Genomic DNA, 25,805 nt, shown 5'->3' with positions numbered 1-25,805 from the left:
GATTTTTAAATTTTAACTGAGGTTTGAGAACACTGAAAAAAAGGGGTCTTGCACAAGATTGTTGTAGGACTTTGTAACTAAATCAAAGTAAATGCTGTTACGTTCATCATTAATGAACTTAAAATACTTATCATTGGACTATGGGGGCAGATTAATCCCTTTATCATCTGATGCTGAATTTGAAGGTGGTTAAAATACACCAAAGAAAATGCTTTTTCTTTTCTTATTTAAACTTCCTATCATCTCTTCAGTAGGCAGGACAAATACAATTATCTCTATTTTACAAGTGGAAAATTGGAATTACAGTGGTTAGAAGCTCTTTGCAGTTACTAAGGAAAGCTAGAGTGTGTTGGTATTTATACCACTACTAGCCTGTACATTTCTTTTGGGTCCTATGCAGTAATTCAGGTCATATGTTTTATGTTTTGACCCTATCTTCTCACTTAACTGTGAGCTGTTTATCACTCATGCACTCATTCATTCATTCATCTGCTTAAGATGAATTGGGATTCTTCTTCTTCTTCTTCTTCTTTAACTATAGGGAGGTTGCAGTGGTGAACAAAACATATATCATGGTCCCTGCCTTGATTCTTGGAGTTTAGTGAAGAAATACACATGCAGACAATTAACACAAAATTAACATAAAAACAAGGGTATGATGGTGGTAATTTACATAGATGAGCAGCCACTTAATCCTTTTTGGGTGAAATAATAGTAAACTATTTTCAGGTGGAAGGAATATCATAAGAGGGAAGAGAGAAGAAGGATGGGTGAGGGGAGAATGAAGGAATAGGTGGGGGAGAAAGAAAGAGGGAGTGGATCAGTGAGGAAGGGTGGTGTAGGGGCAGGAATGACACAGTGGAGATTTTCTGATCCAGCAGACCGGGTAAAGGAGGAGTCCTGGAACCCTCAGTGGCCTTTGCAGGCTTTTATTGGGATTCACCAAGCATAAGGCAGGCAGGGGTGCTGGGGGGCCGGGAGGCTGGCAGGCCTCCTAGCCCCCAGCAAGTCTTCACTCTATCTGGGCTCTCCAACGTTCTGCTTCTGCTCCTCTGCTTCTCAGCTACTACCGCTTCTCTTCTCTCGGCTTCTGCTGGTGTCCCCGTGACGCCGCCCTTATAAACCCAGTCTTTCAGCCCAGGTGTACCCACTTCAGGTGCCCGCCATCAGGCATGCATTCAGGACCACAGGGTTCCCTCATCTATCCTAATGGCGGGAGGTCAGAAAAGCCTGATACTTTTTACCTTACCTTACAGGTGGACTGACAGATAAAGCAAAGTGGGTGTAGATGATAAAATGGCCGCCTAACTTATGAGCCATATTAAAGAGTGTGCATTTTTTTGAGGAAAATGGGCTTTAAATTCAACAACTCATGCCAGCAAACCATGATCCGATTTGTATTCGGAGATCAAGCTGTGTCCTTAAACTAAGCTTCCACAGGTAGAAAGTTCTTCAGTTATGGCAAAGAGGACTAAGAAATGCATGAATAGTTATTGCTTTGGTTTCCACAGACACTGGGGTTGATTTGGTGTTTGCAGGGTACAAGAGGGTCCACAGGCCAACAGCTGGGCTGAGCTACTTGCAGGTGGTGACTAATGCCCTGAATTGGGTGTTACAGAAGCTGATCGGAAAGAGAAGATGGGTTCCTTTTCAGATGTGTTGTATCAGGGCCATCTGACAACTTCTTAAGATTGGGTTCCCTGCACAAACTCCTTAAACAATTTTATTATTGTACTCTCCAATTTGTAAAATTCTACCAAACCAAGTTGAGACAGGAGGGATCCCAGAACAAGGACTGGACAGGACTCAAGGGCAAAAATTTTGCAATGATTTTGCTGTCCCACGGGCTGGGGTTAACACCTGAAGACTTTGCGCTCACGGTTGCTGCCATAAATTTCCTTGGGTCTCGTTTTGTTTCATTTTCCCATTTCTGAGCTATCGTTCGACAGCTTATCAAGTTGGCTACTTGAGAAAGAAGGGGAATTGCAAACCCAGAAGAGTCACAGATCTTGAGCCAGACTGGTTGACACTGGAGCTGCGGGCACACAGCCCTCCTGAGATGTTCACCTTGGACATGATCACGAGCCATGGAGACCACCGAGCTGCAGCTGATGGGCCCCCACAACTAGTCACAACAAGTGGACTTTAACCAAGTCATTTCTCCCTGCTTTTTCAGCCAATAAAATTTTAAATCCTTTGTTCTCAACCCAAGCCCTAAACCTATACAGACCCCTAGACCCAGCATCTCCACAAGTATCTCTCCCTGGAGCAGTCTCTCCTTGCTCTTTCACTAATCAATGAACACTGACTCCTTGCCTGTGGAGTCCTGTACGATTCCAATCTCCAGCTGAGGGTCTCAGGAGCCTTACCTGAGTTTGGGAGCGACCCCCCGTCCATCCCTCAGTCTCCCAGCAGGTGGAGCAGCGCACAGCCGCTGTTAGGCTCAAAGCTTCTCCGCCTGTGTTTTGGGGGAGGTTGGAATCCGGTTGAGGGGTAGTGGGGGGGCGGCTTTCTTGTCCGTGACAAAGTTGCTACTAGATATGATGAAGGTGTGAACCCCGATTAAATCCACATACTAAGTGTAATGACGAGGCTAGTGAGTTAACAGGTTTGCCAGCCCTTAGAAAAGCGGGTTGCCCTTCGCGCATGCTCGATGCGTAGCCACAGGCTCCGCTCTCCGGGCGTCTTCCAAGAGCGAAAAAGACATCTGCCCCCTGCCGGTCGGATATGCGTAATGCAGCGCAAGGAGAGCAATTGCCTAGGGGCGTGAAGCTCAGGGATGACGTAGAAATCGTGCGTCCTACGGCAGGCTGTTAAGGTTGCGTCTGTGGTGCGCGCCGTGGGAAAGCGACGAGCCGCATGGCTGCGGGTTGCTCGGAGGCTCCTCGGCCCAAGGCGGCCTCTGCGGGGCCCGTCGTGACACCAGCGGGCGAGCTGCCTTGCCTGGAGCTGCCGACCTACGCCGCCGCGTGTGCGTTGGTGAACAGCCGCTACTCCTGCCTTGTGTCCGGGCCGCACCGGAGGCACATCGCTCTGTCGCCGCGGTACCTTAACAGGAAGCGCACCGGCATCCGGGAGCAGCTGGACGCAGAGCTCCTGCGCTATTCCGAGAGGTACCAGTCGCAGCCTTGTCTTTCTCTGTGCGGACATGCTAAGGCGCAGCCTGCCTTCTCTTCTCTTGGGCACGGGAGGGGGAAACGGGTGGGCAGTCTTGTGGCGTAGCGCGAAAGGTCTCACCGACCACCCCAGGCTTAACCCTGAGGCGTTTGGGGGGGCTAAGTCCACCCGCAGAGTCAGGACCTACCCGCTCCAGAGCCCCTTTCGTAGGTAGGAAAGAAAACGTAAAGGCGCCGTGAATCGTGACAGTGGCAGGAGTTGAGGCGTTCTTTCCAGAATCAGGTGGGGTAAGAAGAGCTCAGGGGTCTGGGTACCTTGTAGGCCCAGTACTGTATGTTTTTCTATTTGACTATGGAAGGTGGGAATGAAGCATTTAATAGACTGTCTTTAGATAAGAAATTGAGAAGCATTAATGCAAGATTATTTTAGTAAACCACGAAGGGTGGTTTTTGTTGTTTTGACGCTGGTGCTTTTCCTGCTTTCAAGTCTCTCGAACGTGATCAGGAATGGCAGAGATGTTATTGCCATTATTTTGTTTTGCTTTTAATTTTAAGAGCAGCCAGTTTATTCAGTCTAGCTATTATTGCCCCCTGTTGCTCTTGAAACCTTCCGATGCATTTAAATTAAAAATATTCAAAAGTAATTTAAAAACTCAGAATTACAAGGGCGGAGAGGCTGGGGAGTAGAGGGAGGTGGGGCAAGGTAGATCTAAACCTAGGGTGAATGGCTTTTCTAGAAGTTTGTTACTGCCCTTCAGGAATTCCATAAACCTCTGGAAATTGTCGAATCCTATGTGAATCTTTCCTTTTTTTTTTTTTTTTTTTTTTGATGGGCCCCTCGCTGGTGGCCGGGGATCGAACCGGCGCTGCAGAGATTGCGGGCAGCCTCGCAACCCAGCGCTCAACCGCTGCGCCACCAGGGGAGGCCCGATCCTATGTGAATTTCCTGTGCAGGCGAACTATCTAAAGCTTTTACCACTTTCTCAAGGGATCCAGAGCCCTACATATGTTAAGAATCAACCAAGTGTAGAAAGTACCTCTTCCTCCAGGTACCAACACACCCTTGTGTTTATTTTGTTTACTAGGGATTTGGAATAGAAAGACCTATAATAAGATCCTGGTTTCATGGAACTTTAAACTTGTAGAACTACAAATTAAGCCGTATAAACCCAATGTAGTGTTAAAATTTGGCAGAAATCTGAGTTTTACTAAGTTATAGTAAAAGAAGGAATGGTGAGTTGGATCTTAGGACCTTTGAGAACAACTTGACAGAAGGAGGGTACTTTGATACCCTAGCACTCTGGGCAGAGAGAGTGGTATAATCGGATGGACAATAGATGTGAAATGGAGGTTTAAGGAGGTTCAGACTTTAGACAGGGAGACCAATTAAGAGATTGTTATAATTGTCCAAGAGAAACATGATTAGAAGGGATAGATTTGAGAGATTTAAGGATGTACAAGGTGGTCAAAAGATATGGAAACAGGCTACTGATTAATGTATTTTATTGCTTTCTGTAGCCAATTAATGCTTCCACTTGACAGGCCAGGGGAAAGTCACCCCAGTTGGCTCCATGAGGAGCCATTACACCAGTGTGATGAGCAACTGATTGAGTAATAATTTCTGTAACTTAGTTTAAGACTGTGGCTGTGCTGCACTTGGAGCAGATCTGGATTTCCTACCTCACGCTCCATTACCAGTGGCATGTGCTAAAGACTCCAGTTTATTTATATAAATCAGGCATCACACATTGAACTAGGCACTACTGACAAGGATCAAAACAAAAATTAACAGAGAATCGCATTCTCATTGGCATTTATAATTTTGTTTCTGTTTCAAGACTTTGGGGCCATCCTATAGAATCAAGAGGATTTCTTTGTTGAGGGATGAGGAAAAGGGAGAAATTGAGAATGACTCATTAGTGTTTGTCATTTCAACAGCATCCTCTAGTTGATAGACTGTTCACCTGACTTTCCCAATGACAGATTTTTTTTAAAGATAATCCCATTTCAACTTCACAAAGTTTGTTTAGAGAAAATTTTCTAGAACACATTATGTTTCTAAGTTATATCCTTGAGAGGCATTTAAGAAAAAAAGAAACATTATTTATATAGCATGTGACAACTCTTCAGTTATTTGAATGTGGAAAATAGGTTCCATTCCATTTAAGAGAAAGCTTAAAAGGTAAACTTGACTTAATTGTTCCTTATATATATTATGTGATTCCACCACCCTGCATTGAAACTTACTTAGGATGCTGTGAGAAAATCAAACGTAAAAAAAGAGGAGAATATAAATAGGCTTGAGGTGTCTGTATAATTGTTGACTTTGGTTAAGTTTTATGCATCAAACCAAAGAGTTTGATGTATTTACATAAATCATCTTAGGGTCAAGCTCTGTTGTCACATTTCTTAGTCAGAGATTCTGAATACTGTGTGACCCAATACCTCATTTCTGTAACAACTATTTTGCAGTGCTACTTTTGCTATCCTGAAAACACACTTTGCTGTGCAGAAATGAAATTTAAATATAACCCACCTATACAACTGGAAAAAAAAAATCTGTATTCTATAATAATATAATATAATAAAATATATTGCAGTGTGATGATGCCCAAATATGACCCCCTGGAAAGACTGCACCTATGTCTTACAATCACTGTGAATGTGTCATTTACAAGAGTGGGTTGATGCAGATGAGTTTGTCTTTTTTAATTGAAGTTACATTGCATTATAAAATTACATAAGCTTCAGGTGTGCATCATATGTGTGTATCACATTAAGTACACCACTAAAGTCTAGTTCTGTACTGCACCGTACAATTGACCCATTTTCCTCAGTTTACCTGTGCCCATCCCTCTTCCCTCCTGGTCACCACTAATTGATCTTATAGTCTAACAGTTTATTTAGTTCATCCTTTTGTTTCTTTTCTCTGTGGTGATGCATATGAGTGAAGTCATGGTATTTGTCTTCACCTGACGTATTTACTAAGCATGATAAGAGTCAACTTACTGCTCATGCTTAATTGAACATTTTGCTTGTAGGTACCTACGGATCTTGAATAATCATTATTAACTTAGCCAATGCATTAGAACTCTTGGTGAAATGGTACTACTAAAGTTGTTACAGACTAGTCACAGGCTGTTGTATTTTTGGCATGGGTAGTTTTATTTATAACATGTATACTTTTTGGAGTCAGTATGAGAATGGTCTTTAAAAGAGGATGAATGGCGGCCTCCCCGGTGGCTCAGCGGGTTGAGCACAGCGCTCTGAAGCTGTCCGCAGTCTCTGCAGCGCAGGTTTGATTCCTGGCCAGCCATGGGGATACCCACATGGCATGGCAGACGGCCTGCTGCTCCCCTCAGCAGTGTATTTTGGTCTGTCTGCCTGTTCTGCTCCCGGCTCTGTCTCAGGTGAATCCTCTCACCCTCCTGTGCCTCTACTCCAGCTCTTGTATAAAAATGAATAAATCTTAAAAAAAATAAAAAATAAATAAAAAAATGAATGGTGACATTTCTTTTTTACAGCCTTTTAGGTGTCCCCATTGCATATGATAACATCAAAGTAGTGGGTGAACTGGGAGACATTTACGATGATCAAGGACACATTCATCTTAACATTGAAGCAGATTTTGTTATTTTTTGTCCTGAACCAGGGCAAAAGCTTATGGTATGTATATTATTTTTTTTTCTAGTTTTCTTTGTATCATTATAAAATGATGTGATTTCAAAAATTTTAAGACACTCCACACCTTGGGATTGCTATTGTGGCCAACTAAGAATTATTTTTAAAGAATAAGATGATTTTCCATCAGTTCAGCCTGGTCAGATATTAAACTCTATTCTGTTAGAGTTCACAGTCATGCACAGAATATTTATCACATCCAGTTTATTCTTGTTCTTTGCATAGCAGCAGCGTGATCTGAAGGAAAAAAAAACCTCAATTTTTATTATTTTTAATTTCTCAATGAAATACAAATAATTTCTTTATAGAGGCTTCTTTATAAAGGGCACAAAAATATAGCAGTATGTAAAACAGTTACAAATTCAAGTGGTGATAGGACTAGGCTGACATGAAAATGAATAAAGGATGGGGATCAGGACACCATACTGTACCATGGGAAAGAAGGTCCTGTGTTGAAGAGCTTTCCGTTGTCAAGAGAACCTAGAAATATAGAAATTGATGCGAAATCTACTGAAATATATCCCTCTATCCTCTTCATTTGTCTGTCCCTTCTGTCAGCTGTTCTGCGCATGCATGTGTTCCTGTGTGTGTGCTTATTCTTTAACTAAAATATATATGTAGGGATTGCTTAACCTGGGTATATAAGAACTGTTATTTAACCCTTGATACTGTTAATAAAACTTTGGGTCCTATTTTACTATGAAAATATCTATAAAACATTTCTAATTTTTTTAATGTCACTAGTCTGGTAGAAATAGTATCCCTAATTAGGCACTATCCTGCTGCCAAGCTGGTGTCCTCAAATGGAGCTCCATATTATTAAGGTTGTTTGTAGTTAAAAAGCCCCAAATTTAAGTACTTTTATAAATTGTTCTAAACATGTAAATGGGATTAACATTCAAATTATACAGAAATGAGAAGTAAAATTATTCTTTTTACTCTCTCCTCTTTTACTTTTTCAGACCTCAGATACATTTGACCTGCTTTCTTTCTCAATTTTTATTTTTTTAATAATATAAGATCATTTATAGTACAAGAAAATGTAAGATAAAATTTACATGCAATGAAATGTACAGTTAGGGAAGTTTGACAAGTATATCATATATTATGTCTCCTTAAGAAATTACCCTTGTGCCCTTTCTCATCATTTCCCTGTTTCACTGATAAAACCACTATTGTAATTTCTTTTATTATAAATTAGTTTTGCTTGTCCTGTCTATAATACTATATTAATGAAAATTTTCATTCTACACTACTCTTTGGGAATATGGTTCTTTTTTTGTTCAGCTTGCTTTTTAATTTCATCTATGCTGTTGTGTGTATTGGTAGTTTGTTCCTTTTTATTACTCATGATGTTCAGTTTTGAGTATATCACAGTCTTATCCATCATCACTGATAAATATTTGGGTTGCTTTCAGTCTGAAGCTATTATGAATAAAGCTACTGTGAACATACATTTTCGTTTCTCCTAGGTAAATAGAAGCAGAATTGCTTGATCTGAGGATAAATGTGTGTTTAACTTCATGAGAAACTACTGCCGTCAGACTAATTTCCCATTCACACATCTAGTTGCTCTGCATCCTGTCAAATATTTGCAGTGGTTAGTCTTCATTTTACTGATGAGCGTATAGTGTGTTTCATTAGGGTTTTGATTTGCATTTCCCTAATAAACTCTTTTTCATGTGTTTATATAGGAAAAGCCTATTCAAGTACTTTACCCATTTTTTTTTTTTTTTTTTTTTTTTTTTTTTTTTTGGTAATTTTGTCTTTAGGGTGTAATAGTTCTCTTTAGAGTCTTGATGCAAATCTGCCCTTTTTGGATAGATTAAGAATACTTTCTCCCACTTTATGACTTTTCTATTAATTTTTAATGGTATCATTTGAAGAATAAAAGCTTTTAAATTTGATGAGGTTCAGTTTATCATTTTATACTTTTATGCTTATATCCGGATCCTATCTAACATACTTGCCTGTCGCTAGGTTGACCAGATATTTAGCTAGAAGTTTTGTAGTTTTAGTTTTTTCACTTAGGCCTGTTATCAGCTTAAAGTTGTTTTTTTGTTTGTTTGTTTTTTTTTAATATAGTGTGAGGGAGGGTTTGAGATTCATTTTCTTTTTCACATTCAGTTATTCCATACCTGTGGAATATTTTTTTAATTGATGGATGTAGTTTCTCCTATTACTGATATCACTTGCATTAATGTTGTGTATTTTTTGTAATTACTGAGCCAATATTGATACATTATTATTAAAGTCTATATTAGAGTTCACTTTCTGTGATGTACATTTTAGGGACATTGACAAATGTGTAATGACACTTATGGTGTCCCTTAGCATAACTGAGTCACTGCCCTAAAAATTCCCCATGTTCCATTTGTTCTTCCCGCCCTATCCCTGAAACCATAGCAGCTACTGATCTCTTACTCTTTCCCTAATTTTGCCTTTTCTAGAACGTCTTATCACTGAAGTCATACAGAATAGCCTTTTCAGATTGGTTATTTCATGGAGCAGTTGCATTAAAGCTTGCTCATTTCTTTTGCAGTTAAATAGCTGATTTCTTTTTCTCATTGAATAATATTCCATTGTATAAATGTACCACAGTTTGTCCAGACCTTCCAGAAGCTACCATTGGAGATACCAGACTTCTAAAAAAATGACATAGTTTTATCCTGTCATACGTTGAAAAAAGGTTCCTGTCATTTAATAGCACTGTATACATATTATTTATAGTGGTATAAGTCAAAATAACTACTTTTTGAAAAATACAAGGTTTTCTTTCATATGTTGATTCCTAGGGGAAGAAGGAAAAGCTAAGTTTTATGAAAAATCTTTTAAGTTTAAAATTATATGTATTTTAATTGAGTTTTAAAGCTTTTAATAATGTTTTTGTGATTTAGTCAAAATAGCCATGTTCAAGATTCATATCTAAAGTATAAGTTGACTTTTAATAGGACTGCTTACATGTTGTTAAATTGAATCATTAAAGAATGTTCTTTAAGCTTTGAAATTCAGACTGTTTATAGAAATATAATGGGGATCCTAGTTATAAAAAGCATATGCTTCCTCTGTTGAGGTCTTTTCAAATGTAGGTCATATCAAAGAGTATTTTCTGCTTGGTTTCATTGCTTATAATTACTCTCCAGGGAATCCAGCAGTGAGGTGTGTAGTGGGTTGTTTGGGGGGAGGGTTGTTGTTTATTCAGTTGGGCAATTGATATGCGATTACTTTAATAAAGTTTGAGCTTTATAAACATTCCGTAGTGTTCTAAAACAATGTTTTAGGGTAGCACGTGGTAAGCTGTAATCGAGATAAACTTTTTCTATATTAAATGATGCCATTATCTTAATGTTTCCTCTTTGAAGATCCGTTTGAAGCTTGTAAAGCTTGATTTACCTTTTAACTCTTTAGATCTCTTCTACATGTTATACTTTTTTTTTTCCTTCTTCCCAGGGTACAGTTAATAAAGTATCTTCCAGCCACATTGGCTGTTTAGTACATGGGTGTTTCAATGCCTCCATTCCTAAACCTGAGCAGATGTCTGATGAACATTGGCAAACCCTGGAGATAAATGTAGGTGATCAACTAGAATTTGAAGTATTTCGTTTGGATTCAGATGCTGCTGGAGTATTCTGCATTCGGGGAAAATTAAATATCACTAGGTCAGTCCCTAATCACATTATTTTGATGCTTAATTGTTTCTATTAATTCTGAATTTAAGAACATAAATCCCTCTCTAAAAATTTAATTCTATTTATTAGAATACTTGTGCTTTCAAATCATTGTTTCGATGCTATAACAGTGTATTCAATAACTGTGTTTAATATCTATGTCCACTTAACTGGATTTTAATAACTAAATTTTACTGAATATTTTCTGATTGGTTAATTTTTTTAAAGTTGACCTCTGGGCTTGAAACTATTGATAGCATAATTGTATTACAAATAGTAACCTTTTATTTTTACATCGTTGAAGCAAAAAATAATTTGATTATTGCCATCTGTAGGAATTTTAATTTTTTCTGTATTGAAAGACTTATAAGAATTACTCTGATATTGAACTAGTTTCCATAGGAACCATGTTTAATGGGAAGTGGGGGGAAAAAAACTGTTTTGTATTCTGTTGGTGTTTTTAGATTCTACCTTTATATGCAACATTGTATGTGTTAAAGTTTAGAATAGCTGTCCTACAGACCTCTGTGTGACTGTGATGATAGATATGTGCTGTATTTGTGAATATATTAACATTACTGTGAGCACTTGAAATGTGACTTAAAATGTAACTAGTGCCTTGTTTTTATTACTAATACAAAATAATTTACGATTGTGACATAGCACTGTACTTCAGCATAGGTATAGAACAGCAGTGAACTATTACTTGAAACAAGTGTTAAGGCCGTAAGTAGAAATCTCCATTACTTTAATAGATTTCCAGAAGTATATTTTCTATCACTATCAGTAGTTTGACTAGTAAGCCTAGATCTCATGAAGTTTAATATTCTGTGACCATATTTCTTTGAGTCAAGCCAAAATTCATCAGCCATGTTTTGACAATTTTTAATGTCATTTTTACGTGTGAAAACATTGTCTGCGAAAAGTACTTTGGAAACAAAAAAAAATTACCACTTTCCAGACAGCTTAGGGGGTTGAAGGTTAACAGGAGAGAATATTTGAATTTTATGTCATGGTTATATATCTGGTACTGCTGTTACAATTTATAAAAAAATCAGCATGTTGAGATAGTCTTGATTTCACCTTGTTCTTGCACTTTTGCTTACTGCTCTAAACTTTTTAAACTGTTAATTTATAGTTTACAGTCCAAGTGCTCTGCAGTTTCTGAAGAAGTAACAGAAGCTGGCACTGAAGAAGCTGTTGAAAAACCTCTGAAGAAGAAAAAGAAAAAGAAGAAAGACTTAGAACAATGTGAAGTGGAAGGTGGTAGCGTGGAGCTAGCAGATTTAGCAGATGACACCAGGAGAGAAGAGACAGACTTTCAAATTAATAATAATGTGAATAAGGAGGAGGCACCAAAGAGGAAGAAAAAAAAGAAAAAGCATCAAGAAGATCAGGATCAGGATCCTGTTTTCCAAGGCAGTGACTCTAGTGGTTATCAGAGTGACCATAAAAAGAAAAAAAAGAAAAGGAAACACACTGAGGAGGCTGAATTTACACCACTTTTGGAACATTCATCTAAAAAGAAAAGGGAAAAGTAATTTTCTTTGGTGATTTTTAAATCCAATTCAGTTTTTAAAAAATTAATTCACAAACAGAAGATAGACAGATATTTTCAGAGATATGACACGTTTGTATTCGGGTAATTTGCAAAAGAACTAGCATTCATTTGGGAGTTGAGGCTTTTTTTTAAAATGTTAAAATTATAAAAGTGATAATTTGGCAATACCAGTATCATTAAAGGACCATTATTTACAGGATAAAAAGCTAAAAGCTCTCTGCTCTTGTGTTCTCCCAGTTTTTGCATTCTGAATCAAATTATTTGTACAGCCTCAAAACTAGCAAAAGAGCTTTGTTATTCATATTAATGAGTTGAAGTTGGGTTTTTGGTTTTTATTAGTTTTTCCCCCCCACCATTAGTCATGATATTGCATGACACTTTATTTCGGTTTATTTTTCAAGCAAGACATTTACCAGTTTTAGGTTTTCGTTTCTCATCTCTACTACAGTAGTACTCTACTGAAGTCTCCAGATTTCTTAAGAAACACGCCACTGCTGACTAGTAGTGCAGTGTATTGTTTTTTTCTTTAAATCTAAAGAAATTGATAGGTCTTTTTCTCTTATACTTGTTCATTTGTGTCTCAGTTATTCTGCCTTTATTGTGTGTGTGACGAGGAGACTGATAAAGACAAGGTAAATGTGATTCTGAATAGTGAGGAATTTCACCATTTTTAATAATTGGGTTAGGATACTAGAAATAACCGCTCACTGCTTTCAAATTGAGGAAATAAGGAATGTATCTTAACTAACTGGAAAACAATGAAATGATAAGTTGGTTCATGGCTATATCCATTCATTGAATATGTATTTGATAATCTGCCAGGCAAATACATTCAATGAAGGTCCAGGGATAGAATACAAACAAGGTAGATATAGTTACTTCCCTCATGGAATGTCATAGGACAACCAGATTGAGTCACACACAACATAGACAAGAAAATATAGAAAGTCAGTGATGCTACAAATGAAAAGAAAATTGTACTCAGTGTTCGTTGTATTCATATCTCTAAATGAGTGCAGGGTTGAATTAAGCCCCCATGCCAACCATTTTTCTTGCCCATTTATCTAGTATCAGACATAGTACAGTTTCACATTATAATGACAGACTATAGTTTGGAGTGTTACAGACTTTGACTTTTGTCTATAGAGAGGTATGCCAGACATTGGGAGGGTGCAGGCCAGTCTTCCATATACTTTAGTTTCATGTGGGGGTCATCCCTTGAAATGTGACTAGTCCAAATTGAGATGGACTGTCAGTATAAAATACATACTGGATTTTGAAGATGTACCAAAAGAATATAAAATATTTCAATTTTGTATATTGGTGAAATGATATTTTTGGCCTAGTGGGTTAAATAAAACATTAAAATTCAGCATTTTATTTTTGTACTAAAAGATAAATATTGTATATGAAATTCACAAACTATTATAGTTTCAGGGCTTAATAAAGAGGCATGCCAGAATATTTAATAAATAAAATTTGAATACAGAATCGTGTGAATATAAAAATTAATTTTTAGTGAAACTTCTAAATTCCCCTTTTATAAATAACAAGAATGGTATATTTATGCTATTAATGGAAAGATACTTGTGGATTAGTAAAATAGCTATATCCCCACATTATTTGTATTTTGCTTCTTTTAGTGCTCTGTTGGTCATGTTGTATTTTAAAATGCTTTGTACCGTGAAGAAAAAAGCAGCATAAATTTGTTCATACTTACAATTTGAGTGCCTCTGAAAAGGCAGAGCTGGTCATTTGCCTTGTCCAGAATATAGTAACTTTTTACCTCCATGTATTCTTCAAGACATTTGCTGAATACGCACATTGTGACCCAAGGAGGTGTGGGATTCTAGGTGGAGAAGTTACCAGAGGCCTGAGAAATATCAAATAAAGCAAACCTGAGATACTACCGTCTATAGAAAGTTTTTCCAGACTAAAGTGGGCTAAAAGTACATGCTTTATAATCATCATCATTGTATTGGGTGTTTTTTTAGTTGTAGCGCACTGTGTTATGGTTTCAAGCAGTTTATCTGTTTATAAAACTTGTCTCTTGATCAGATTTGTCTTGTCCAAATAATAAGTTTCCTGAGGATCAGGGTTGTGCCCTCACTGTATCTAGAATGTTTAGCAGTGAAATTATCAACAGGCATATTTAATTGATAATGAAATGAAAAGCATAGTTTCAAATAGTATCACTCTGCTTCTGATGCCATAGTCCTAATCTTTTTACATATCATGTCAATAAATGCACTAAGAGCTTTCCCTGTGCATGAGACTTTTCAAGTATTTTTGTTCCATCAGTGTGTTAGTGATAATAACTTAAATGGAAAACTCCTAGTGGTCAAATTGAGTCTCTGACTTGCTTCATACATTCACAACATGAACAAAAACTTAGGCAAAAATTTAGTAAGCCATATTGGACATTTTTTTCTTCCAAAATGAAGACATGGTACAAAATCGTATTTATTTTTTTTTTAAAGGTCAAATAACGAAAGTACCTCCGAATCCTCATCGTCATTGATCTAACTCCCTATTCCTCTAGTTAACCCACACCCCCTTAACATGACGGTGGTACTTCCCAGAGATAACTACTATTGTCAATTCTGTGTATAGTTTTAGACTGGTTTTTAAATGGATTTTAAAATATTACAAAATTAAATAATATTAAGCTATTCATACTCTTTAGACTTACTTTCATTTGATATAGATTATTTCCCATATGAATATTAAAGGTAATCTTACTCTTTCATGCCTATAAGAATTTTAATGTATAAATTGTTTCATTTCCTAATGATGAATATTTAGGGTGTTTATGTTTTCCCTTTTTTAGTAAACATTGAGTATATATGACTATACATCCTTATTTGGCATAAAGTGTTAGAAGTGGAATTGCTGTATGAAAAAATATTTTTTCTTACATATGAACAGCTATTACAAATGTTTACTTTTATGTAATCAATGATCTCATGAGCTTCTCAGTGCTTTTGTAGAAGCACTTCCCACCCCAAGATTATAATTTGTTTTCTTCCAGTACTTTCATCACTTTACATTTAAAATTTTAGTCCATCTGGAATTGGTATATAGTTTGATGTTCATATATCCCCAAACTATTCATATTTTCTCTAGAGTTGAGGACCTGTCTTCTACATAGTACATTCCACATACTACAAATAATACTGTTTCTCTTCTGATTACTTACACACTCTGCTACAGGATCACACTGGTTATTACCCTAGTGTGGTAGGCAGAATTCTGAAAGGGCCGGATTTCCCACTCTAATCCTCATAAATGAAGAAGATGAATTTTACCTCCACGATCTATTATATACTATATTATACATTATTATATATTACATGATGCAATTGACTTAAGAGATGTTCTGGGTGTCCTAATTTTAAAACATATCCCTTTAAATGAATTTTCTCCAGGTTATGGCAGTAAAAGAGATTTGAAATATGAGGTTTTGATGTATCCCTTACTGAAGACAGGAAGGTGGCAAGGTGAGTGGCCTAGAACTACCCCTGGTCACGAGCCCAGAGGAAAATGCACCACAACCCTATGTCCACAATCAGTTTGTGTGCATTTTCCCAGTGATTGCTGAAGCAGATTTACCCCAGGTCCTCCAGATGAGAATTCAGTCAGCTGACACCTTAGTTTCAATTTTGTAAAATCTCAAAGAGAATCCACCCACACCTTCCCAGCCTGCTGACCAGTAGAATTACAAACTACTGAGTGGATGTTTGAAGGTTGTGGTAATTTGTTAAATTGCCATAGAAAGCTAATATACAATGTTTTTATGATACATTTTGATGTCTGGTCAAAATAACCTTTAATGAACCATTTAAAAATTATATTGGTTCATGTCTTGTTAAAACTTTTTGGATTTTGTTGAAATTGAGAGATTGAGATGATTGACTTCTATAAATACTTAGATTTCTTAGTCAATAAACATGTAAAGTCTTCATTTATTCAAGTCTTCATTATTTCAGTAGCATTAGGCCTTTTATATATCATTAGTTTATTTCCAGAAATTTTAGCATTTCTTGCTTTTGTTAGATTTTTTTAAATATCACATTTCATAACTAGTTATTACTGATGTATAAGAAAATAATTGAATTCCTCCACTAACCTATATGACCATAAATGCTGAAGTTTTGTCTTTCATTGGCCTCAAGTCACCACTGGTTTTAACCAGGTTTATGAATTTTTATTCATTAATTCCTACTCTGCTCTTTATTAAAGGGTATACTTTTTTCAAATCTCATATAGTAATGAAAGTGACCCTAAAATTTTCTGATTTCAGTTTTGTGTGGATCCTGTCAGTTTTTGTATATAGTATTCTCATTGTATCTCGTTTAGATATCTCTCAATTATTCTTTGATCCAAAATTTATTTAGAAGGATATTGTTGAAACTTTTGAAAGGTGGTTAAAGATGATGATATTTATTGCTATTGTTAGTTTCTAGCTGTTTCATGCATTGTCATCTTCTAAGGTAGTCTCTGATTTCTTCTTTTGGAAATTGAGATTTTCTTTGTGGCCCAGTACATGGTCAGTTTTTAAAATTATTCTTTAAGTATTTGAAAATAATATCTTTTAGAAACATCCAAATAACTTTTAAAAATAGTTTTAATATACTGTAAAGTGAGAACAAAATTGAAAAACAAGGGCTAAATATGCACATGATAATGATTTGGCATTTCTTCTGGGTAATTCATAGAAAGTTCACTAGAGGTTCAAATCAGTAAATACTGTTCTCCTTATTAAAAGTAAAGATGTTCAAATATTTGCTTGTAAACTTTTTTCTTTTAAACCTCTGCCTTGGCAGCGGTAAATAATGATACTCTTTTGTCTTGTACCTCTTTCAAGTAAATACTTAGTATACTGGATCATCTTAAAGCCCTGTTGCTTTTTCTTAGACATTAGACTGATAAACCTGTTCATACTTACATTAATTTGATAATTTGTACTAAATTTATTTGAATGTTTTTAGTAAGGAAAAAATTTAGTAAGTTATAATATTGGATTAAGAAGAAAGGAATCGGCAAATAGAAGTCTGCAGCCAGTATTTCAATAGCAAATAAGCTGCAGTCTGAATAGTTGTAGGTAATTAGTTCCACATTCATTGGATATAATTAGAAAATGCTCTGGTATGTACTATATTGTATTGCATTATTATTGAGTCAGGAAAAATCAGGACAAATGAAATACTTTGACAGTTCTTGTTTTAGTAACAGAAAATGCAAGGTAATTGATCCATTAAAGAGAACCTTAATTTCAAATTTAAAATGAGAATGTATTAGTACATAAGATGATGTAGAAATTTATGAGATTATGAGCAAGAAAGAAAAGAATCTAAATACAGTGTGTCTAATACATGAAAGAAATTCTCACTCTGCATTCCACCATATTTTGTTACAATCTGATGTTTTTTAAATTTGGTTGTCTTTATACCAGATCACCATTTAAAGAGGATTCATACTAGGCATCTGAAAAGTCCCACATTGTATATTCATGCATATGTGCAAGGAAACCTGGAAGTAAACTAATTTCCCAAAATGGCCATACATAAATATACAGATACCTACTGTTCTAAGATATTCATACCCAATTTTTTTATTCACTACTTTTAACCTTTACATGTTAAGTGACAGTGGGAACCACCTGTCCTCCAGTCCATGGGTTCACATAGTCTCATATGATCGTAGCTCATGAATCATGGGTTTTGAAATATCCAAGTGATTAAACTACTGTCAGGGGCAGCTTTGGGGAGAACTGATTTTTCATAATGCAGGAGGAAAGGTGATATTCTTATCTCTGGAATTATTCACCCTCCATGGGTATATGGAAGTATGTACCTCCAAAAGTAGGAGTTAAATTAGACTGATACCCTATCTGCCATGTCCAGAGCCTTTTCCAGGAAATTAAGTAACTCTGGGCCCCAGTTACTGCACGCTGAAGTCCAGGGTGGACTTGCAACAATGAGACAGAAATTCTCCCCGCTATTTTAAGCAATAAATAAGCCCTGATCTTTCATAAGATGACAGAACACAGGCCCAGAAGGATGTTCACTGTCTTCACTGATCACCTCCAGTCTCCTCCCAGGTGATCTTGCATTAAACTGGTTCTTTTCTCAAAAGCTGGTGGTGATGTTTTTTGACATTTGGCCATCAGGTTGTGGGCCCACATTCAGTAACAGAAACATGTTGATCAAAATTGTCCGAAGACCCCCAGCACTAGTGCACTGTATGGTCATACATAGTTGGCACTTAATGCATATTTGTCGAATGAATGAAAAAATTACACTCCAACTCCTCTCCTTGTGATCTTCAGCCATTTCGATGCTGGATTGTAAGGGAAGCGCAAAGGAAGGCCACGGAGCCAAGAGATACCCCTTTAGTCTAAGAGATCCACTAGGCAGCATCTTTATTTCTTTTTTTAAAGAAATTCCATTCCCTTTTTATGAGGGTTTGTGTAATCCACACTTAGGATAGAAAGTTATTTCTTAATTCAGACTTTCTAGACCTGTTGCTAATACCATTTTTTGTTGTTCTGCTTTGAGTTTCACAGCCACATTATCATGTCCCATCAAATGAACATTATCACCATGACAACCTTGACAAACTGTGGAAGCAAATACTAATTTCACAATGCATTTACGCCCTTTCTCATAATCCTATATATAGTTCAGAATTACTTCTTCCCAAGCAAGATGAAATGTGCTAGAAGTTGCTCAAGTTGAAAAAAATGTAGAAGAGGTAGTTGATATAAAATTTCAGAGGTGCCATAGGAATTCCAGCTGGACTTCACGAAAGGTAAGAAGTCACTAGACAGTACTGACTCTTGATCACTCATAGATATTCCTACAGACATTTTGTAGTCCCACTCACATGGTGACTGATTCCTTATTTCTCGGTCTCAATGGCATATTCTCAGGAGAATCTGGCCCAGCTGGCGGATAGCATCCATTCCTGGTAGTATTAATATGATTGCCTGGCACCCAGCCATGTGGGAACTGATAAAGACTTGTATGAACAAGAACATTATCTGGCAGATACTCCAAAAGGTGATTTCTATACCTGATACTGAATGAACATATTATTTCTACTTTAAGCGTTTTGAAATGGTAAAAATTCCTTTGTGATTATTCTTTCCCCATACAGTTCTTGACTGAGTTACATCTTCCATTCAGTGAAAAGGGCACGAGATAAAAGTAGTAACATTATAGAGTCATAGAATGACGTTTTAATTCATGTATTATTAGCATCTGAATCTATCTTCCAGCAAATTGCAAGCTCCAGTTGCTGTTAAATGAAGCAGTCAAGTTGGGGACACACAGCTTTGAGAAGATATATGTTCTGTTTTTATAACCCAGAGGTAATATGCCTGTGTCATCACAAGGGTTGGTAAGTGGTGGGAGGATTAGGTGAGGCACTTATAAATTTATTGTTATAGTGCTAGAAGTTTGTATTTCATTGTACAAAATACATGGCTCATCCATTTTCTCCTTTCCAAAATCATAAATTTAAGAAAACGGGAAAGATGCCATTTATTTTTTTAAAATCGCTCATTAGTTTTAGCCAGCCCTGGAGCAGAAGTTTGCTTCAGTCTTTGTATTTAAATGTTTGATTTTGCCCTTTTGCCCTGGAGGCTGTGGCTTGCGGTCCTGGCACAATGTTTATTACTCCTTGCAAGAAAAACAAATGAAAACATAAAGAGGGCTGCCAAAGTGCCTTTGTGGGTGTAGTCAGCAGATTAAAGAAAAGCCAAGAGAGGTATTATTTTCATCCATCCAAATATTGGAAATTCTGTATGTTTTATCAATTCACATGTGATAAGGAGAAAGAAATATGTGCAGCGGTCTAGGCTTCGGATCCTTTGTTTACTGTCTACATTTGAGGTCGATTTATTTAAAAATATGGAAAAGATGTATTGCCAAGTCATTGAAAAAAACAAGTGGTAAAAACTTTACCTTGGTCTTAGAAATATCCAAAAGGAACACTTCAGAGGCAGATTTGGACTGAAGCTAAAAAAAGTATGACTATTTTTGAGAGCTTTTTGAAAAGTATCTTAAAATATTTAGGTGATAATATAGGAAACCGTACATTTTTTAAATGTATTTTACTTACATATTTCTCAATTTATTCTATTAACTGTAAGAATATCACCTATGATTTATAGAAAAAAAGAAGTGAGAAGATTGGGGTATTATGTAAGACTCCTCCACCTACATTATTCTGTGTACTTTCAATATTTTCCAAATAGAGTTTATAGACTGACACAACTTAACTTATAAAAGTGACAGTTCTAATCTCAAATAGAGGTCAGCATGGTTCTGCAAATCATAACTGAGGAGTTTCTAGCAGTTCTTGGAGACATTATCCCAATAAAATTGAAAATATTTGCATTTAACTCATATGTTTTTCAAACTAAAAATTGTATATTCTGTTAATTTTGTTTTAGACTATACATCCTATTTGATAACACATGTTGGTGTTCCACAAGGTTTAGACTTAACAGTCTCTGGTGGCCCCAAGCTATTTTGTGAGTCTGAATATGAATAACTCCTTACTCACAAAGGCTGTTTGTTATATATTATATAGTGTTCTTCTGAGTCATTCATTTAGGCAACCAATTTTATGGATGCTTAGTACATGTCAGACTGATTCAGCACTTGAATTATATCAGGAAGCAAAATAGATTAAATTGCTGGTTAATGGAGGTGATGTTTTAGTTACAGAAGTCAGACAAAAATATGAGCAAATAGGTATTATGTTAGATGATGATAAATATTATCGGAAAAATCAGCAAAAGATATATCAGGATGGTGATGGTGATATTTTCTGTTTAAGTAGAATAGTAAATAATAGTCTCATTAGAAGGTAAAGCCAGAGCAAATACTGAAGGAAATGGATAATAAAGGAAGAGGATTTCACATTTAGGGCATAGTCAGTGAGGAGACCCAAAGACTGAAGAGTCCTTCTGGGTTTCAGATTTCTGAAAAATTTCCTGTGGTTATAGCAGAGTGACCAAGGTGGAGAGTGAAATGTGAGTTCAAAGAAAGTTGATTTTTAATTTTATACCTTTTGTATCTTTGACACCACTTAAGCTTGGCCATTCAGACTTAAGAAACTACTTTGGGGGCCTCCCTGGTGGTGCAAGGGGTTAAGCACAGCACTGTGAAGCTACTGCAGCCTCTGCAGCATGAGTTCTATTCCTGGCTGGCCAGGGAGTTACCCACATGGCACAGCAGACCTCTTGTCTTGCCCGCTACTCCCCTTAGCAGTGTATTTTAGTCAGTCTGCCTGTTCTGTTCCCCACTCTGTCTCTGGTATATGTTATGCCCTGCACCTCTGGCCTGTACCCCAATTCTTGTATGCATAAATATTTTTTTTTAAAAAAGAAACTACTTTGTAGGATTACATAGTGTTTACTTGTTATTTGAATATCAATTATATCAAGGATAACTGAAGAACTGTAATTAAAAAACATAAAATATTAAGGGCCACCTAAAATAGGCCTTATCTATTTTTGGTTCCAAGTTACCAAAACAAAACAAAAACAAAACAGCTTATAGGTTTTCAACTTCTATACCACAATTACAACAAATTATTTCAGTTTAACAGATGATATAGTGGCTTCTATTGTAGATGACAATTTTTGATCTTCCAGTATGTTTAAATTATTGATACAGGTGTGTTTTCTTCATATGCTTAGACAGATAATTCCTACAAATCTGTAGAAATGCTTAGCCTGATAGTAAGTTTTGTATTGAAACCATATCACTTAATAGTATAGAGAGCAAATTTGTAATTTTAAATCCTCATCACAAGTAAGCAGTAAGAGACATGCACCCGAGGTGGAACTAGAAACGAAGCTGGTCTCTTTCATGTATGCCCTCTATAAAACAGTCAAGTCGGGGCTTTCCTGGTGGCATAAGGGGTTAAGACACAACCTATGAAGCTGTCTGCAGCTACTGCAGCACGAGTTTGATCCCCGGCCAGGGAGATTTCCACATGGCACGGCAGACCTCTCCTGCCTGGCCCGCTGCTCCCCTCAGCAGTGTATTTCAGTCAATCTGCCTGTTTTGTTCCCCACTCTGTTCTAGTGAATCCTCTCACCCCCTGCACCTCTGGCCTGTACCTCAGTTCTTGTATACATAAATAAACCTTTAAAAGAGAATAAAACAGTCAAGTCTGACCCACAATCCTATCAAAGGTAGCCTTTGTACCACACACTCCTGCTTTCTAGGCATCTTGACTGGATGAGAGATAGGCAATGATCCAAACTCAAATAATCATGTTCTGTTTCTGAATTTAGGATGCAGAAATGGGCTGAATCATCTTATCACATTGGAGATTGGAGCTGTAAACTCATGGAGAGTAGAGAATAACACCCGAAAGTAAACCAGCTAGAGATTCTGGTGTAAGTTAAAATTACCAACAAACAAAAATTAGGACTCTGCAAAGAACTCTGTTTTTTCTGCAAGTAGATGACAGATTATATGTCCCCAGACAGACAGAGTTTGAGACACTGGCTACCAGCCAAGTTTCTACTTCATATAAGGTCTGGATATATTTCCCGCTGTTCACTTCCATGACAATGTTCTTGTCTTTACGATAAACATCTTAAATTCAATCCTTTTGAGGGGGCTTTGTTTCTTGAAACCAAAGAGCTCTTTACTATTGTCAGGGATTGGTTATTATAAACCTTTGACTTATATTAAGTAAGATTATTGCATTACTTAAATTAGCCTTTAAAATATTGTTTGAATATGATAGAAAGTTGCTCAGATTTCTTATATTCATAGCTGAAACTAAGGAAGTCATCTCTGCTCTCCTTCCTCATGGGAAATAAGTTGAGTTTAGTGACATCCCCCACCCCCAACCCCGCCACATTTGGGTAATGTCAAGTTACACTTGTGAAGGTGTAGTGTGTTTACTATTTTGAGGAAGTATCTGCCTTTCTCTAGATGTGGCTACCTTTCACTAGATATCACTGGGTCTCATTTCTTCAGTAACTTGAAAACACAACTTTCCTTCTAACTTCCTCCTTCCCTGTCACCCTCCAATTTTCTGCTAACAATAATCAAAGTATATGGAGAATACTGAGAGAGAGAAAAAATGTACTATATTTTTAAATTTTAAAAATAGTGTGTCGGAAGCTTACTATTCAGAGGTTTTATGATAAGTTCAAAGAGGGCTACAAATGTGGCTAATGGGTAGTAGCTACCTTGTTCCTTCCCCAATAGGACAACATTTGAACTAAGGGAAATCTTTGGAAAAACAATTTTTTCATATTCTGGATTGTGCGATAATAGTTTAAACTTTGTTCACTATGCTGGCCAAATAATGCAGATCAAATAAAGATGGAGACTCATTTTAGATACTTAATAATTCTACTATTGGATGAGTAAATGACATCATATTCTTTCTGAAGTGAAGAACAAATTAGTTTTGTATGACATAATGTTTATAGTAGTATTTACCCTCACTTTTTAATTATAACTCTTATAAGACAGTCTGTAACATGAATTGCAATCCCAAATTTTTGTTGTTCAGGTTCCAATTGTATGGAACCAGGTTCCGTATCTATGATATGATGAATGTGGTAGGGGAAGCTATTCTGACCTAAATTTTGACAATTATATATTTACATTCTTTTTTAAAAAGTTTGATTTTATTTATTTATTTATTTATTTATTTATTTATTTATTTATTTATGCATACAAGAATTGGAGTGTAGGCCAGAAGTGCAGGGAGTGAGAAGATTCACCAGAGACAGAGAGGGGAACAGAATAGGGGGATTTACTGATATACACTGCTAAGGGGAGCAGCAGGAGAGACAGGTCTCTGCACCATGTGGGTTAGCTCTTTGGCCAGGAATCTACTCAGGTCACAGTGGTAACAGCCTGCTGAGACTTAACCTCTGGGCCTCCAGGGAGGTCCTATATTTATGCTCTTTCTAATGCAAATGATGTCCAGCTTTAAAAGTCAATAGGAAAAAAAAAAATCTTAAAAACTATCAAAGTTATTATAATTAAAAGATCCATGCTATTATGGTAAAATGTATAATGCTATGTATCAAATATATCCAGGTAACAAATTGAAGGTTATTTTGAGAAGAATAGAAATAATTAAAGACCAGAGCGATTTAAGTAACTTTAAAATAATTTAATAACTCAATAATTGTACTTAATTATAGTTAAGTGGATGACAAAGTAATCACTAAAATAACTTGAATGTGTGAAAATTAAGGCATAAGTAAAATTGATTATAATGTTATAATAGCATAAAATTGGACAAAACTTTTACATGAAACATTAGGTAAAAACAATGATAAATTTAATTGAACTGATAGTCATCTTCAGAAGAAGTAATATTATTCATGCAAAGGGAATCACATTTTTATCATTTTTAAGATCTCAAATTAACTTAATAAGACATAATTTTTCTTCAAGGTCAGGAAACAAGTCCTATTAGCTCAAGTTTTCTGTGAATAGAATGAGGCCAAGGAAAGGGAAGTATACCCAGGTTCTCCCCACATCATCAGGGATTAAAGATGAGAGAACAGGGATCTTTGTTTTCTCATATTTACATTTGAGAAAATGCATTCCATTATTTTTGTTTTAATTCTTTGTTTCTGTAGACAATTTAAATGACCATTCCAGTTTCACAGCCCCCAGGATACAACATCTTTCTCTCTGTTCTTCTCTCTTAGTTCATCTCACTTTCTCATATACTTGCACTGATACTCTTTTTTTATCTTATCAGTTCTTCTTCACCCTCCCCCTATTTTATTTCACTTCTCTTTGCTTGAATCTTTTATACGTCGGAAGTATTCATTTAAGGACCCTGTGACAACTACAGAATATCTAAGGACTGTGTAACATACACATAATGGGAACATCCCTGTCTCTTGTTACCATTTTTGGCTTAAAGTTATTTTATCTGGTATAGGTGTGACTGTAGCTGTACCTGAGAGACATGCACTCCTTTTTTACTTTTCCCATAGGTAGGGCTATATATGTTTTGGTAGATTTGATTTGAGACTTTGGCTTTTGCTGGCTTCATAGGTCCTGAGACATGTTTTGTTTTTAAAGATTTATTTATTTATGCATACAAGAACTGGGGTACAGGCCAGTGGTGCAGGGGTGTGAGAGGATTCACCAGAGACAGAGTGGGGAGCAGAACAGGCAGATTGACTGAAATACACTGCTGAGGGGAGCAGTGGGCAAGGCAGGAATGGTCTGCTGGGCCATGTGGGTAGTTTGATTTTGCACTTGATGAGTCAGTGGAGTGAGGATCCTGAATGGGTCCACCCTCTGGTCTGAATGTGGTGGGTAGGGAGGGCTGGCTCCTGCTGTGACACCATCGATGTCCCTCCCCTTTGGTGCCAGATATGAGGCCTTGCAGTCTGTGTGCTGTGCACTTTGCCATCTACCAGGTCTGTGTTAGTTTCTCAAGGTTGGGGAGTACATTCTAGAGCACTGTGTCTTTTCTTTTTACTGGCGACAGTGTGGGCCTGGCCTTTGTAGTGCTCCACAGCACTTCCACAGATGTTTCCCCTCAGCCAAGTGTGTATGCCTCCAAGTTGTTTCACTCTCCTCTGCGCAGGGTCCCCCCATGAGCCAGCAGGCCTGTGATCCGGGCAGTCTATTTGGGTCTCTGATAGGGGTATTTCAGGTTTACCCAACTGAGGAGCTGCTCTGGGCTAGTGTCCCTCTGATTAGCAAAGCATGGAGCTTCCTCCATCACCATTTTGGTCTGCCCACCCCCCCA

General features: G+C 36.8%; 1 protein-coding gene across 1 annotated transcript; it reads left to right on the top strand.

Annotated features, from left to right (window-relative positions):
• The first annotated feature begins 2,835 nt into the window (after nt 1-2,835).
• POLR1F (RNA polymerase I subunit F) lies at nt 2,836-16,957 on the top strand. The gene is given in 5 exon segments (XM_037508784.2): nt 2,836-3,113; nt 6,641-6,782; nt 10,248-10,456; nt 11,604-11,985; nt 11,987-16,957. Coding segments are annotated over 5 exon segments (1,020 nt in total). The 5' UTR covers nt 2,836-2,859; the 3' UTR covers nt 12,020-16,957.
• Nucleotides 16,958-25,805: the final 8,848 nt, after the last annotated feature.

The sequence above is a fragment of the Talpa occidentalis genome, unplaced genomic scaffold (assembly GCF_014898055.3).
Source record: "Talpa occidentalis isolate TD23 unplaced genomic scaffold, MPIMG_talOcc4v2.1, whole genome shotgun sequence".
Classification (NCBI taxonomy): Eukaryota; Metazoa; Chordata; class Mammalia; order Eulipotyphla; family Talpidae; genus Talpa; species Talpa occidentalis.
Note: the sequence above shows the minus strand (reverse complement) of the source record. Positions and strands in the feature narration are given on the sequence as shown.